This window comes from Ictidomys tridecemlineatus, chromosome 4, assembly GCF_052094955.1.
Source record: "Ictidomys tridecemlineatus isolate mIctTri1 chromosome 4, mIctTri1.hap1, whole genome shotgun sequence".
NCBI classification, from domain to species: domain Eukaryota; kingdom Metazoa; phylum Chordata; class Mammalia; order Rodentia; family Sciuridae; genus Ictidomys; species Ictidomys tridecemlineatus.
In genome coordinates this window covers 107,490,031-107,507,027 of record NC_135480.1, presented here as the reverse complement: position 1 = coordinate 107,507,027, position 16,997 = coordinate 107,490,031, and the positions used below count along the sequence as shown (strand labels likewise).

General features: G+C 35.1%; 1 protein-coding gene across 1 annotated transcript; it reads right to left on the bottom strand.

The window, feature by feature from the left end:
• Window positions 1-1,265: 1,265 nt before the first annotated feature.
• Window positions 1,266-2,213, bottom strand: LOC101975180 (olfactory receptor 8D1). The gene has a single exon (XM_005339556.2). The coding sequence runs from the start codon at window positions 2,211-2,213 to the stop codon at window positions 1,266-1,268; it is 948 nt and encodes a 315-aa protein (XP_005339613.2).
• Window positions 2,214-16,997: the final 14,784 nt, after the last annotated feature.

The following is a 16,997-nucleotide window of genomic DNA, read 5'->3' as shown; positions in this document are numbered from 1 at the left end:
AAGAGGAACTCAGCTCAGCCCTGGCAGGTTCTCGACCTGAACTACAAAAATGAATTTCAGGATGCATCAAAAGAGGCACAAGAAGATATTTATTCGGGAAAGCAAAGAATAGTGCATGGTACACTCTAATGAAATAGGAGTATGAGTGCTTGGAGATATATTTTGAGGATCTCAGACTTTTTTCTTTTATAAGAAACATTTTAAATGATAAGCATGACAAATTTAGCCTAGTGAGCTCCATTTCTTTGATCATAGAATCCATACCAGGCCATGGTTGACTTCTTAAAATCTTCAGGTTGATGCTATCTATTGAATATACAGCTCTTGGACTATACCTATGTCATGGGTTTTTAACAATATCTCTCTTTCGTCTTCTTTAATCAGCCTAAAAATGCATTTTGTGAACTAACAAAGCATGTAGGCACTAATTAACTGGATTCATAGTATTCTAAAATTCATTAGATCTTTCAAGAAATCAGGTCTGGAGATAAACAGGTCTGGGGGTGAAGGGGAGTGTGTTTAGGGAGGTTTTAGGTAAACCTAAAAGGTTACAATCCCTCTATCCTTCCAACATACTTTTATTTCTTCTGTCATTCCTCAGTATTGTTTGAAAGATGGTTATACATCATGACACTTTGTCATTAAATACTTCAGCATATATTTTCTAAGAATGAAGACATTCTTATACAACCACAAAACAACCATAGTGTTCAGGAGGTTTAACATTGGTACAATTTTATTACAGAATATATAATCCATATTTAAATGTGATCAGTTTAACAATGGAGATTTAAGTTCTTTTACTTTTTTTTGTCTCAGATCTTACCAGCATAACACATATTTGTTATTTTCCATTTGTATGCATTAATCTAAAATTTTTTTCAGATTTTTTTCTTGTTTTATGATATTGGAATTTAAAAACAATCATAGTTATGTCTTTTACAAATTAGCTCTCAGTTTGACTTCTTATTTTTTTTCCTGAAGATTAGATTCAGGTTAATATACCATACTAAGCTGTGTTGTTGTACACTTAAACTTATACCAATGGGCAAGAGAGGCTAGGAAAGGTTAAAAAACAGTGGGTGTTGGGAGTAGGGGCAATAAAAAGAAGTTAAGGTACCCAAAAGTAAACCATTTAGACATTTTAATGTTTAAATGCACTAAGTTGATATTGCACTTGAACTTGAAAATCAGTTACTCTTAAAAACAAGCAAAAATAAAAAAATAAGAGAAAATGTATGTTTAAAATTACCATTTAAAATATGTTATTTTCTACACAGATCTGGAGAGTATCCACCATTCAAAACTTTTTTTAAGGCTTCCTTGACATCCTTGTTCCTAAGACTGTAGATGAGGGGGTTAAGCATGGGAATCACTGTGGTATAGAACACAGAGGCCACCTTCTCCTGAGTTGTGTCACTGGTAATTGGTTTAAAATACATGAAGATGATGGAGCCGTAGAAGATCCCAACAGCTGCAAGATGAGAGCTGCAGGTACTGAAGGCTTTGGACCTTCCTTCAGCTGAGCGTATACGCAGGATGCTGGAAAGGATGAAGGCATAAGAGATAAAGATAGCTAGAGCACATGCAAATACATTAAATGCAACCAAAACCATCACCAAAAGCTCCTTAGTGTAGTCTCTTGAGCAAGATATACTCAGAAGAGGGAGGATGTCACAGAAGTAATGGGGAATGACGTTAGTTCCACAGAAGGAGCGGCTAGATATGTAGCTGGTATGAACCAAGGCCCCAAAGGCCCCCATCGAATACACACTGGTGACCAGTAGCAAACAGACTCTGTGGGACATGGTGGCACTGTAGAGCAAGGGGTTACAGATGGCAACATAACGATCATATGCCATGGCGGTCAGCATGTAGGAGTCGTCAATGCCAAAGAAGCAGAATACAAAGAGCTGCACCATGCACTCAGGAAACGATGTGAAATTCTTCTCTGACACAAAGTTCACCAACATCTTGGGGATTATGACAGAGGAGTAGCAGAGATCTATGAAGGACAAGTTACTGAGAAAGTAATACATGGGGGTGTGAAGCTGAGAGCTGATCCTGATTAAAATAACCAAGCCCAAGTTTCCCAGCACTGAGACTACGTAGATCAATAGAAACAGAAGGAAGAGAGGGAGCTGGAGCCCCAGGATATCTGTTAGTCCCTCAAGGACAAACACAGTTGCTGAGGAATCATTTCCTGTGCCCATTCTTCTCCCTATTGTTATAGGTAGAGTGGTATAAGGGGGTTGTTCTCACTGGACACACATTGTCATCTGGCAACATTTAGCAGTTTGAGATCTGAGGAATGACATGAATTCCAACTACTCCAAATTTCATAATCTAAACCCAATAGGCTATAATCTATTTTTAATTTAATTCTTATTAAGATGGTGATACTTCATTTGGCTTCAGCTTTTATTACTCCCATATAATATTTACAAGAAGAACTCAGTTTAATCTCTACAAATAGAGCTCTAGTTGTTCCTGTGAATGAAAAATAACTTCACAGAGCTGTTGTTCCACTTAGTTGGTTTTCTCTCTACAAAAATTCATGTTATCTGGGCCTGGGGTTGTGGCTCTATGGTAGTGGACTGGTCTGGCATGTGTGAGGCACTTGGTTCGATCCTCAGGACCACATAAAAAATTAAAAAAATAAAATAAATGAAAATATTGTGTCCATCTGAAAATCAACAATTTTTTAAAAATTGTGTTCTCTTCTGATGTCTTGGAACTTGATGTCTTATTGATGCCCCTGGAGTTTCCCCTTTGACTTCAGCTTCTATATCCAGCTCACTCAGTCCCCGCCGACTCTAATCTCAAAGGGCTTTGCTCTCCTCCAAGCTTTCCACTTCTCCTTTGGGTTCCTGGTTTTGAATTCGCTGTTCCTTCTTCCTACTCATGTTATGATACAGATGTGAGAGGAGTGAAGCAGGCTGGGGATAAGGGATGAAGGCAGTGCTAGAAGAGCGCTGTTATCATGTACTCAGAGACTGTGGAGAAAGAGAGCAGTAGCCAAGCAAGGGCCTGCAGTGATGGAGATCTCTCATGTGCCAGGCGAAGGTGAAGAACATGGTGTTCACTTCATTTCATCTTCAAAACAACCCAAGGTAGAGACAGAGCTGTTGTCTCCACTTTGCAGATGTACTGAGTGAGAAACAGATTAAGTAAGCACTTGTTCTATGTCACAAAGCTTGAAAGTAATCTTATTTCATGATTTTACAGATGAGTTTATGTAAAATTTCTGAAGTCACCTGGTAAGCACAAGAGCCAGGATTTGCATCTAGTTAGTCTTATTTAAAAACCAATGTGCTCGGTAAAATATTTTTTCCATCTGAGCCTTAATACTTGGTAACTTCTGCACAACTCCAGTTATTATGTTACTCATTACTATTAGTTCTAAATTAATTTCTTTTAATTTTTTTCCCTGAAGTTAGAAAATACCAGGGTAATTTTATATACTTTTGAAGCATTGATAGCATTTTGTCCTCATGTAAAAATTATATTGTTTTGTCCCTTCAATACCCTTAAGGTGGAAAAATCAGAAATGGAAGACATGTATATGTGCACACACGCATAGACACATGCACACACACATACACATGCTATCCTGCCCCTCAATTCCTACAATGTAGATGTATTATAAAATAATAACGACAAACTCTTTGGGGCATGGAAACTCTTTCTTTAGCTTTTCAATTATAAAAGTGATATAAAATAAAAACATGTCTGCTTTGAAAAGAATCAATGGAATAAAAAGAAAATAGACCTCTGGTTACTAAAAAAAGGATAAAACATAACTGAACATACAAAGACTTGGTGGGGCATGAGTGACACTTTGGAGCAAGTACAAAGAAGGACTGTGAAAAATAATATTTGGGCAGTATGTGAGTGACCTTAATCTCTAATGTTTTTCAAAACAGTTCCCTCTGGTCAAGCCAAGCTCAGCAGTGCCCCACAGATCTCCTTCTTTTCTCTCTGTTTTTTTGCTCTTATTCCTGTGCCTGCTCCCATTTATACTTCCAGGCAACCATTCACCTTTCTCAGCTATGTAAAAAGTCTTGCTCTCCCGGTGAGTTTTCTGAGTACATGAAGTTTCTTTTGCTATGATCTCTTTCTTTGCTCAAAGCTACTTTATAACTATTTAGGAACACATATACTATAGTTGTGTTTTTGTCATATGAAGTGGTAAAGAGCTCAGGTTTTAAAGATGAATGAAACTGGATTCATTTTTAGGTAGCTTTGGCTTTGTGACCTTGAAGAGGTTATTTTTCCTGTTTAAACTTCAGTTTTCCTCATCTGCAAAAGAAAAATAATTTCTATCATATTTAATTTTTAAAATGGTTCATTTGTTTATTTATCCAAGCTGCTGAGACTCTTCTGTGTCCAGAAGATACATATTAAATGACACAAGTTCCTCCTCTCATAAAGCCTATGTTCTAATAGAGAAGATCAATAAAAGCACAAACATAGAATTTAGAGTCAACTAGTGAGGAAATATTATAAATAAAATAGCAATGTAAAGGGCACAGTTGGTAATTAGGGAGAGCAGTCCGGTGAGGACTCTAAAGAGGTGATATTTGAGTTGCATTCCTGAATTCAGGATAGGGGTCTCCTTGTTTCACTCAGGCTCAGAGAGCATGTGATTGGCATCTTTGAGGATCAGCCAGGAGACCAATGTGGTTGCAGCAGAGAGAACAAGGAGGAGAAGTATAGTAGTGGAGCTTGGTCTTGGTGAAAAACTACAAATCTCATTCTAGGTGTGATGAGGTACTATTGGTGAATTTGCAGAAGTTAGAGTACTGTGTGCTGTGACTCATATTTCTCAAAGGCTCACACAGTCTTTGATTATTCTATTAAAATTATTCATTAAGAAGTCTCATAGAAATATATTCAGGAGTCACATAAACAAAATGTGCTCCATTTGTGAGAGGATTGTTTGAGTCAGAAATGGTGGAAATGTTAACAAACATCTTTAACAAAGAAAACAAAGGCAGAGTAATCTGGTGGGGGTGGCACATGTTGAATATGGTGCTTGAGAAGAGTAGCAAGTTTTGGATCAACAATATGAGCTTAAGATGCCCAATAATGGTGTTAGACAAGCAGGTTTTGGAGGTATTCCTATGCCTGTTATAAAGCCAAATGCAAATAGAAAATTTGATTTATAGGTCTAGAGTTCAAAGGAGATGTGTATCTGGGACATGGTTTTTCTGAGTCACCAGTGCATATATGATATGTAAAACTATGAAACTAGAAGAGATCCCCCAGGGACGCTGTTTGCAGAGACCCTACACCAATGGTGGGTACTTGGCAAGTCATCAATAAATTTTTAGCATTGCTATTTTTACTGTCATTATCAGAAATTTTGCTGGATAGAAGGATGTTTATAGCCTCTTCTTTGTTCTCTTTTCTATTCCTTTTTACTCCTTTACCTTCTTGAATAACTCCCCACTGCTATAGTTCCAGAGTAGTAATCCAACTGAGCATCTGTCATAGAGGATTGGAATCCTGGAATACAGAATCTGGGACCTAGTGGAGACCCAGTGCCTATTTGTTCTCTGTTCTATCTTCTTTCAACTTCTACCTATACATTGACTTCTGCACACTTCCTAATTCTTAATTTCTTACAAAATTCAAAGGAAGTAACTCATCCCAAGATACCAAAATTATCATATTTTCTTTCAATTCTTTGTCTTTGCTTTGGTTATGTTCTTAACATTTTTATGTTTGTTTTTTAGACAGTTTTATATAACAATTGTTACAAATAAAGGAAAAGATTGAATACAGTACCATGTTTCCACGTCGATGTACTTCTAACAAATATTAAAACATATTCCTGTGTAGAGTATGTGTCATTAACAAACATGATTTGACATTATTTTGCTGGACAAGTTATTTGATACAAAGATTCTTTGACTTTTCCTAATAGAGTAAGAGCCAACCTCAAAGGATTTTTATCATTTGTGATGAAAAACATCTAACTTACTGAACACCCTGGCAGAGGTTTTTCATAAATAAGGGACAGAGGAACAGATAGAAAGATTATATGGAATAGAGCAAACAAAGACAATGTCAGGGATGCCAGTTTTTCACTTTTCAGGCTAGCTTTCCAGACACTTCTGAATCCACTGTTGGGAAAACATAAAATGGGGAGAGCATAATTTTTTAACCCTGGATGTAGTGGTTAATGAGATGGGCTAAAAGTCAGGAGCTTGAATTTTTATATATAGATTAACCAATTTTTTAGAGAAAGTGGATTAGTAGATTAATGTTAATATCCTTTTAGTAACAGATTTCTGATTTGGAGTAAGCATTATAATATTATGCTATTTAATGCATCTGAGAATGTAAATGTCAAAGTTCAGTACAATAAGAGATATTAACAGGAATAGACTTATAATAGGGAAGGAAGCCAGGAGTTTGAGATCAGGACAGTGTCCAAGTAAGTGGAAGGAGAAATAGTCTCTGCAAAGCAGTCTGTGCCCACCTGTCTGCCATGAAGCAGAGAGTGCCTGCCTGCTCAGTTTTGTCCATCAAGGACAAATCCATAGTTCTATCAGCATAGATAAGAAGAATTTTTAACCATCTTTGGAAGTTCAATTTTAACCAATGTATTTTTTACCAAAGCCAAGTAGAACTTTCTGACTTACCTGAATATTGTCACTAGGGAAAGTGCTGCTGGTCCTCTATGAGTTTTTAACCCTAATTTCTCTCTCTCTCTCTCTCTCTCTCTCTCTCTCTCTCTCTCTCTCTCTCTCTCTCTCTCTCTCTCTCTCTTTCTCTCTCTCTCTCTTTATATATATATATAATTTTCACACACACACATATATATATATGTAAATACACCCATGTGCATACTTGCACACATCCATAATACAATTTTCAAATAGTTTTATAATCAAATACTAAGATCCAAGTACCTTTCAGATCCTGGAAAAATAGTAGAAGTGACTCTGAATAAGAATTCAAGGACTATTAATGAAGAGATGAGTTTAAGATCCGTCCAAACAGAGTAGGAAGAATGATTCCGCAGACTTTTAGTTTTCTATTATTAAAGGAAAATTTTATTTGGATTTGTTTGAACCTCCTGAGATGATTGTGAGCCAATAGTCCCTTTAGGGACTTCTCATCCCAGTAGTTAGATGCTATAGGGAAGGAAAAAATTACAAAAGTTTGTGTTTGTTGTCAATATAGCAGCATTCCTATTAATCCCTCAAGTATTTAAAACATAAGATAACAACATTTTCTCCTGAGTGTTAGGAAAATTGTCAACATATAAAAAATTAAATTATTTAATAAAAAAACAAAAAGTACTTTCTACTTAGCATTTTAAATTTTCTGTAAATTAGCCCAAACTCACTTGATCTTCTCCAAATACAGGAGCAATTTATTTAATTGCTAACCCATCTGGCATTTTGGAATAATATGTGAAGAAAAAGAATAAGTGGCCAATTTCTTTTTTGTAATGTGAATATAACCAGGTTCTGAGGCATTTTCTCTAAATGTTGTGTATCTATGGAAATTTTCCAGCTCTGGTCTCCTATGCAAATTTTTAGTTCAGATCTAATGTCAGACATTAACTTTTTTTGCCAATCTAATACATTGTGAGTTGTCTTTTCCTTCATCAAAATGTTAAGAGCTCTATCAGGATATAATTGACACACAATAACCAGCATACTTAAGCAGTATGATTCTAGATAAATTTGGCATATGTATTTAGCCATGAAACTACCCCCAGACTTAGAAAATGAACATATACACCCTCTAAAAACTTTCCTCATGCTCTGTGGTCCCTTGCTCTGAACCTTCTTTCACCCCTCCCTAGGCAATTAGGAATCCCCCCTTGTCACCTGCAGATATTTGCACTTTCAAGAATTTTGTATTTAGACAACCATACAGAATATACTTCTGCTTGCCTTTTTTAAATTTAGTACAGTACTTTGAAATTCACCCATATGCTTGCATGCATTGTGCCATCCAGTTATGTTGACAATACTCATTTTGCTAAGATCAGTTGACCCTCAAAGTGTGGGCCTATTCTTGGGCAGCCCGATGTCTACAGCACTGTGTCTTCTTAAATCTAGATTTATAATGTACTTTGAATCCTGTCATGTAAATCCTCCAGTATTGTTTCTGTATCATAATTGCTTTTATCTTGTTCTAAGCTTTTTTTTTTTTGTATTTTTTTGTGAACTCTAGTTTCAGCTTATCAAATTTGACAAAATGCCTGTTAGAATTTTAGTTTGGATTGCATTGAATCCATAAATAAATTGGAGAAAGTTTTACATCTTAATAGTATTAAATCTTCTGATGTAAGAATGCAGTTTATCTAGGGTTTCTTTAATCAATAAGACTTTGCTATTTGTTTACAAGTCCTTACATGTCTTTCACTAGTTAAGGATTTCATATATTGTGATGCCTCCTGATTCACCCTTCTTGCTAAGAATTGCTTTGGTTATTCTGGGTCTTTTATTTTTCCAAATGAATTTCATGATTGCTTTTTCTAGTTTTATGAAGAATGTCATTGGGATTTTAATAGGAATTGCATTAAATTTGTATAACATTTTAGGTAGTACCCATTTTGACAATATTAATTCTGCCTATCCAAGAGCATGGAAGATATTCCCATCTTTAAGATCTTCTTCAATTTATTTCTTTGATGTTTTGTAGTTTTCATTGTAAAAGTCTTTTACTTCTCTTGTTAGATTGATTCCAAAGTAATTTATTTTTTTAGGCTATCATGAATAGGGTAGTTTTCCTAATTTCTCTTGTAGTGGCTTCATTGCTTGTGGGTATTGATTTTATATCCAGCTAATTTGCTGAATTCATTTATGAGTTCTAGAAGTTTTCTGTTGCAATTTTTTGACCTTCTAAATATAGAATATGTTAGTGGCAAATAGTGATAGTTTGAGTTCTTTTCCTATTCATGTCTCTTTAATTTATTTGGTCTGTCTGATTGCTCTGGATAAAGTTTCAAGGACTATGTTGATTTTAAGTGGTGAAAGAGGGTATCCCTGTCTTGTTCCACTTTTTGGAGGGAATGCCATTTAGAATAATGTTGGCCTTGGGTTTAGCATATATAGTTTTATAAAGTTGAAGTATTTTCTATTATTCCTAGTTTTTCTAGTGGTTTGAACATGAAGAGGTGCTGTTTTTTTTTCCTAATGCTTTTTCTGCATCTGTTGAGATAATCATATTATTCTTGTCTTTAAGTCTATTGATACGATATGATGTATTATGTTTATTGATTTTTTTGTATATTGCATCCCTGGGATGAACCTCACTTGATCATGGTACACTATATTTTTAATATGTTTTTGTATGCTATTTGCCTGCATTTTATTGAGAATTTTTGTATCTATGTTTATCAGGAATATTGGTCTGAAGTTTTCTTTCCTTGATGTGTCTTTATTGGTTTTGGTATCAGGGTGATACTAGTCTCATAGAATGAGTTTGGAAGGTTTCCCTCCTTTTCTATTTCATATAATAATTTAAGGAGTATTGGTAATAATTCTTCTTTGAAGGTCTTATAAACTCAGCTGAGAATCTGTCTGGTCCTGGGCTTTTCTTTGTTGTTAGGCTTTTGATGGCATCTTCAATTTCATTGCTTGAAATTGATCTGTTTAAATTGTGTATATCATCCTGATTCAATTTGAATAAATCATATGTTTATAAATTTGTTGATGTCTTTGAGATTTTCTATTTTATTGGAGTATAAATTTTCAAAATAGCTTTTAATTATCTTCTGCATTTCAATAGTGTCTGTCATGATATTTCCTTTTCATCACGAATTTTAGTGATTTGAATTTTTCTTTCTCCTTCTCTTTGTTAGCATGGCTAAGGTTTTATCAATTTTATTTATTTTTCCCAAGAACCAATTTTTCATTTTGTCAATTTTTTCAGTTGTTTCTTTTGTTTCAATTTCATTGATTTTTGCCCTGATTTTAATTATTTTCAGTCTTCTACTACTTTTGGTATTGATTTGTTCTTTTTTTTCTAGGGCTTTCAGATGCAACGGTAAGTCATTTATTTGTTGACTTTTTATTCCTTTAATGAATGAGCTCAATGCAATAAACTTTCATCTTAGCACTGCCTTTGTAGTGTCCCAGAGATTTTAATATGTTGCATTGGTATTCTCTTTTACCTCTAAGAATTTTTTTATCTCCTACCTGATGCCATGTGCTATCTATTGTTCATTCAATATCATATTATTTAGTCTCCAGGTGTTGGAGTAGCTTTTTTTAAAAAAATTTATCATGGATTTCTAATTTCATTTTATTAGGATCTGATAAAATGCAGGGTATGATCTCTACTTTTTTTAATATTTGCTGAGAGTTGCTTTGTGGCATAACATTTGGTCTATTTGAGAGAAGGGTCCATGTGCTGCTGTGAAAAAAGTGTATTTGCTCAATTATGGATGAAATACTCTATATATGCCCATTGTCTAAATCACTGATTGTATTATTTAGTTCATAGTTTCTTTTTTTTTTTTTTTTTTAGTTTTTGTTTGGAAGATCCAGTGGTGAGAGAGATTGTTAAAGTCACCCAATATTATTATGTTGTGGTCTCTTTGATTTTTGAAATTGAGGGGGTTTGTTTGATGGATAGAGATCCTCCATTATTTGGGGCATAAATATTTATTATTGTTATACCTTGTTGATGTATGATTCTCTTAAGCAGTATAAAATGTCCTCCTTTATCCCTTCTAACTAACTTTTATTTGAAGTCCACTTTGTCTGATAAGATGATGGAAACCCCTATTATGCAGGACTGTTTATGCAGTTCATGTTGGTGGTATGTTTTTTCCCAACCTTTCACCTTCAGTCTGTGGATGTCTTTCCCTAGGAGATGAATCTCTTGAAGACAGCATATTCTTGGGTCTTCTTTTACAATCCAATCTGTCAGTCTGTGTCTTTTAATTCATGAGTTTAGGTCATTCGCATTTAGGTTATTATTGAAATATGATTTGCATTCCCAGACATTTTGGTTTATTTTTAGTTTTTAACTTACTTGGTTTCTCCTTTGGTTGGCTTTTCCTTTAGTGTAGTCCCTCCCTTTGCTGATTTTCATTGCTGTGTTTCATTTCCTCCTCGTGAAATATTTTGCTGAGAATAATATAGTACAGGCTTTCTTGCTGTAAATTCGTTTAACTTTTGTTTATCATAGAAAGTTTTTATATCATCTTCAAATCCAAAGATTAATTTTGTGGTATACAAAATTCTCAGTTGGCATCCATTTTCTTTAAGAGCTTGATATATGTCATTTCAGGATCTCCTGGCATTGAGGGTCTGGGCTGAGAAATCTGCCAAAATCAGAATTGGTTTCCTACTATATGTAATTTGATTTTTTTCTCTTATAGCCTTATTCTGTATGCTAATAATTCTCATTATAATATGCTTTGATGTGGGTCTGCTGTAATTTTGTACATTTGGTGTCATTTATGCCTCTGGTAGTTGATTTTCCATTTCATTTTTTAGATATGAGAAATTTTCTGATATTATGTCTTTAAAAAATTGTGCTTTCCTTTGGTTTGTATCTCTACACCTTTGTCTGTTTTAATAAGTCATAAATTTGGTCTTTCATTTATTCTATATTTCTTGAGAGTTCTGTTCATAATTTTCTACCATCTACTCTGTGTGGTTGACTTTATTTTCAAAAGTATATATATTTTTCCTCATTGTGTGAGGTTCTGTCTTCTAAGTGGCCTAGTCTTCTGGTGATACTTTCCATTGAAATTTTAATTTGGTTTATTATTTCCTTGATTTTGAGGATTTCTACTTGATTCCTTTTAAAAATCTCTACATCTTTTTTGAAATAAACTTTCACTTCCTGCATTTTCTCTCAGATGCCATTCATTTTTTTTTATTTTTTTAGAAAATTAGCCTATCTATGTATTGTCCAAATTCCTTTTTTGACATTTCATCTACTGTGTCGTCTATGGATTCTGTTGTTGGAACATCTTGGTTTGTTTAAGGTTCTTTGTTGCCTTGTTTTTTCATGTTTTTTTTTTTTTGTGTGTGTGTCTTCCCATCTAGCTGTATGAATCTGAGGCAGTACAGTTTCTATGCTGTAGTCTTATAGTGTCCATGAAGGTTTCCAGCCTCACCTGTAAGGGGGAGACCAATATTAACAGGACCCAAGCAAACAATATACAACTTTAAAACAAATAGCTCCTCTTAAGGCATCTACAGTTTTGTTGCAATAAACAGAAATAATGTGTTCAATTATTGTCTACAACATAAGTAGTAAATTTGCTAAAAGGGTTTACTGTTTCTAACCACGGACAATGAGGAAACAGTAGTATAAGATGAGAAGATTATGAGGTAGATGCTACAGGTTAAAATTTATAGTAAGAGTGAGAGAGTAATTAATACAGGTTGGCTGTTAGAATGAGAGAAGTAAGAGAGAGAATCCAGGGAGACAGGTGAGAAATAGATGAGAGAAAAAATACACAAAGATTTTTTTTAAATGTAAAAATATAAGGATATACAACAAAACTGTGATATGCTATCCATACATCATATTCCTCAATAAATTGATGAATGAAAAAATATTTAGATTTAAAGTTGGTAGAGATGTGAGAGAGAAGGCAAAAGAAAAAAAAGGAAAGTCTCAATGGAAAATTGATGGCAGCTTCCGTTGGCTTTCAAAGATTTTCTCAGCTTCCCTTCTCCACTAATAGGTGGGGTTGTCTGAAGTTTGATGTTAGCTCCAGTCTGGTGGGTGCTGGACTGGTTGGGTGGGTGAGCTGGTAGCAAGATTCTCTTATACCCTCTTCCAGTCTTTCCACTCATTGTGACCATCCCCTTTCTTTCCTTTGCACTTTAGGACTCACTGAGCTGGAGAGAGCTGTGTTTTCTCCTGTTTCTCCAATTGAGCTGTCCCTGGGGAACTGTGCCTGGTCTCAGGCTTTCCACAGGCTTGCTAGACCCAGTCTGGCCCACAAAAGCCCAGCTGCAATCTGACAGACCTGGGCTTCAGATTCCCCAGGCTCTGCCATGCTGGGGTTCCAAGAGCTAAATGACATTTCAACTTGCAGGGAGACCACCAGGGATCAATTACACAAAGGAGTGACCCTGCAAAGAGGCAGCCAGATGGCAACCACTAGCATACCCAGCAAAAAGACCTCAGAAGCAACCAGACCTGCATGTAAACCAACAATGTATCTCTGGGCCCTGGCTGGTGTCTCCAGATTGAGGCAGCTATGCCCCAAGATTGAGGTGGCTGTGCCCCAGTAGCAGTGGTGGTGGCAAACCTAGGGCCTTGGGTGGTGTCCCAAGATGGCAGCAGCCACACGTAACTAAACCTGTGGAAACTGTGACAGTGGTCTTCCAGAAAGCAGGGGGCAGCGGGCAGCAGGTGATCTGCTGGTGATCTGCAGGTTGTCTGCAGGCTAACAGCAGACAATTGGCTGCTGGATATTATCAGGAGATAGGCAGGCAAGAGGCAGGCAAATGGGCAAATGGTGGATGATAGGCAACTGTGAGCAAGTGATCTGTGCTCAAAAGGCAGGCAACATGTTGGTAGATGGTGGGCGATCTTGGTAGATGAATGAGGGACAAACAGCAGGGAATCAGTAGGTAGCAAAGGCTGCCTTGCATAGAAACAATATTTCCTCTGCTTGAATCCTGAGTCATTGAGAGACAAAGAATGCACCCTCCCTCCAGTCCACTATCTTGGATCCCCCTCATTCACACTTTGTTATGAATAAAGGTATTGTAAACACTCTCTAACAAATATTTTGTGAACGTGTTTTAGTTTCTCTTAGGAAAAATAAATACCACATAATCTAATATATGGAATCTGAAAGTTGATCTCATAGAAGTTGAAAGAGTTGAATGGTGGTTACCAGATGCTGAGGAGAGGAGGGAAGGACAGGGGAGAGGTTCAACAATGGGTACAAAGTTGCTGTTAGATAGAAGGGAGAATACTGGTGTACAGCAGGTGATTATAGCAGTAATGCACTGTACATTTAAAAAACCTAGAAGAAAGGATTTAAACACTATAGAATGTATACACATCTAAAAATTTCATGTTACCCAATAATATGCCCATTTATGCTTTTATTAATCAGTTAAAATGAAGTTAATAAATAGCCACTTTAAAAAGTTAGATGTAAGAAAAATACCTAGATGTGCAATTTCTGAACAAAAAGTTGGCACATTTAGTTTTATTTAAAAAGTTAATACTTGCAACATGATTTCATGTAGTTCCACATTTCCATGAACAATATATATATGTGTGTTTTTGTTACTCCACATTCTCTCTCTCTTATTATTTTCTGATGCTACAAATTGAATCCAGGGCTTTGTGCATGCTAAGTACCCTCCCATTGAGTTTCATCTCCATCATTTCTCAGTATCTTTAATATTGTTTCCAGATTTTAAAGTTTTGCCATTCTAATGATTGTGAAGAGTTATCTCAATGTGACTGGACCCATATCTTTGAACACTTACTCTCGTAATATTTTTCTAAATTATATATGCTACAGCTAAAATATCAATGATGCTTTTGCCCCCCCCCCCAATTTGTGTCACAGCCAACCAGAAACGCCTCGAGTTTACTGGGCAAAGGAGATTTCTTCTCTCCAGATGACCTCTCATTGGCTACCTTAGCTTCTTCACCTCATTGAGTTCTTATAGATGGCAATATGGCATAATTTTAAGAGACAAGACCTTTTCCTGAGTTTCACTGAAATGACATTAACTGAGTAGTACTGACCATTCATATGTCATTTCTAAACAAACTTAGAAAACACACTTTGTTATTAATACTAAATATAATATATCATACATGGTTGTCATTAAAGTAGAAGCATAGAGACCGTGAATTTTGGAATGAGACAAATTTCTGGACAATTACAAGCTCAATAACTAACGAAAGGTATAATTTTCAGCATATCTCTGAATTATTTTATTTTACTTCTTTAGTAACTCAAGTATTTCCTTGGTGATACCTTTATTTATTTCCAAATACAGTCAAGTTTAAACTAGACTGTCAACTTATTAATCTAATTTCACATTTATTCCTGTGCTTATTTTTTCTTTGTGTTAAATTGATCCCTATCAAAAATATCATTGTTTTGTCTTCCTCAGGCTTTCTTTGATGTTGTTATTTTTTTAATATCTTATTTTATGTAGTGCTGAGGATCAAACCCAGTGCTTCACACATGCTGGGTGAGCACTCTGCCTCTGAGCCACAAACCCAGCCCCTGATGTCGTTATTGTATTGCAGCAAATGAGGGCCTGGGTGTTGTGTTACTCCTCCTTTGCCTTCTTCTTTTGTTATTAAAGCTTTGCTCATCTCCCCGCTTACAATAGGCAAATTTTGACTAAATTTCAAATACGTGTGGTATTACCATAAGCTGAGTAATCCCAACTGGTGTATGTGCATGTGTGTGTGTGTGTGTGTGTGTGTGTGTGTGTGTGTGTGTATTTGAAGATAAAAGTTGTTTCCAGCATTTTAGTAAGTTTGGATGAGAACTATTACATGTGGGTAAACAGATTTATTATAAGAAACAGAACGCTGTTCAATTGTTTTATCCTTGCATGTTACAGAGCTATAAAATAAAGCACTACATGCATATGTTAAAATATTCTGGTATCTTAAATTAGACTAAAATTTGTGAGCACCTACATTATGCAAAACATTATGTTAGGCACTTTAGATAAATAATTCTATATGCTAGCATGCAACTGGAAATGTCTTACATTGCTGAAAGGAATGTAAAATGGTGTAAATCACTTGGAGAAACAATCTATTTCTTGTAAAGTTGTAAAGATGACAGAATAATGTCACTTTTAAATATTTACCCAAGAAAAATTAAAACACATTGTCTTTACAAAGACTTATTAATGTACAGGATAGTTGTGTTCATAACAGTAAAAAATAAGAACCTGGAAACAAATGAAATATCAATCAACAAATAAACAAATTGTATTATGCCTAGGGATGTTATATTCCTTCACAATAAAAAGTAAGGGACTTTGAACACATAAAATAAAACACAGTTGAATGGCAAAATAATTATGCTAAGTGAAAAAATGTTGACATCTAAGAGTTCATATTGCAGATCCTGTTCTTTTCAAATTACAGAAACATAAGCACAGATATATAGTGACATAAGTAGATCCTTGTTGCCTGGACTCAGGGTCTTTGGGGATTGACATCAGGGGAGCATGAACAAATTTTTACCCCTATTGAAGTATTCTATATTTGATATCAGCAGCCATGACAATAAACACTTTTAAAATTTCCTGAGTCTTATTAAAAATGAATTACTACTTTGCCTAAAATGTAGAAATCGTAAACAAAATCTTCTAGGTTAAAACACTTCCCTACCTGAACTTTATGGTTAAGCTGTTATTTAGCTTGAAACCTTGTTAAATTTGTGTGTTTTATTTTTGATAGTTTCTTAGTAGATTTCATAAAATTTTCCACATAAATGTTTACATTGTGTATAAATAAAGATCACTGTATTTTTTCCTTTTCACTGTGAATGACTCTTATTTACTTTTCTGGACTTTTGTTCTGCCTAGAGTATTTAGCACCTGTTGGATGGATCTAACTAGAGCAAACATTTTTGCTTTGTTGTTGATCTTAGGTAGAAAATGCATCAGCCATAGTTCTGTCAAGAGATAGAAACCTCATAATGATTTGAACAAAGTTTAAAATAAATATTTTTTGGAGGGGAAGTGGAATAGTAGAGATTTAACTCTTCAGAGTGAAAGAATTCTAAAGAACATAGGCATAATGTAGTAAGATTTAGCATTAAGGAAGAGAGTGAATATAATTGTGACAAATGGAATATAAATGTCAAGTCTGGTCTGTGAGAATTCTGGTATAAAGAAGAGATTTCCCCTCCATGGGAAGTTTCTATTTAGAACTGAAGGCAAATACTTAAATCTAATTAAAGAAAAAGGCAGGAATGATGTATATCGAAAAGAATGCAGTTAATGGAGACTTGTTGTCGTAAGGAGCAAGACAAGAGTGTG

Coding starts and splice junctions, on each gene's coding strand:
- LOC101975180 (XM_005339556.2), bottom strand. CDS start 2,213: ATGGGCACAGGAAATGATTCCTCAGCAACTGTGTTTGTCCTTGAGGGA.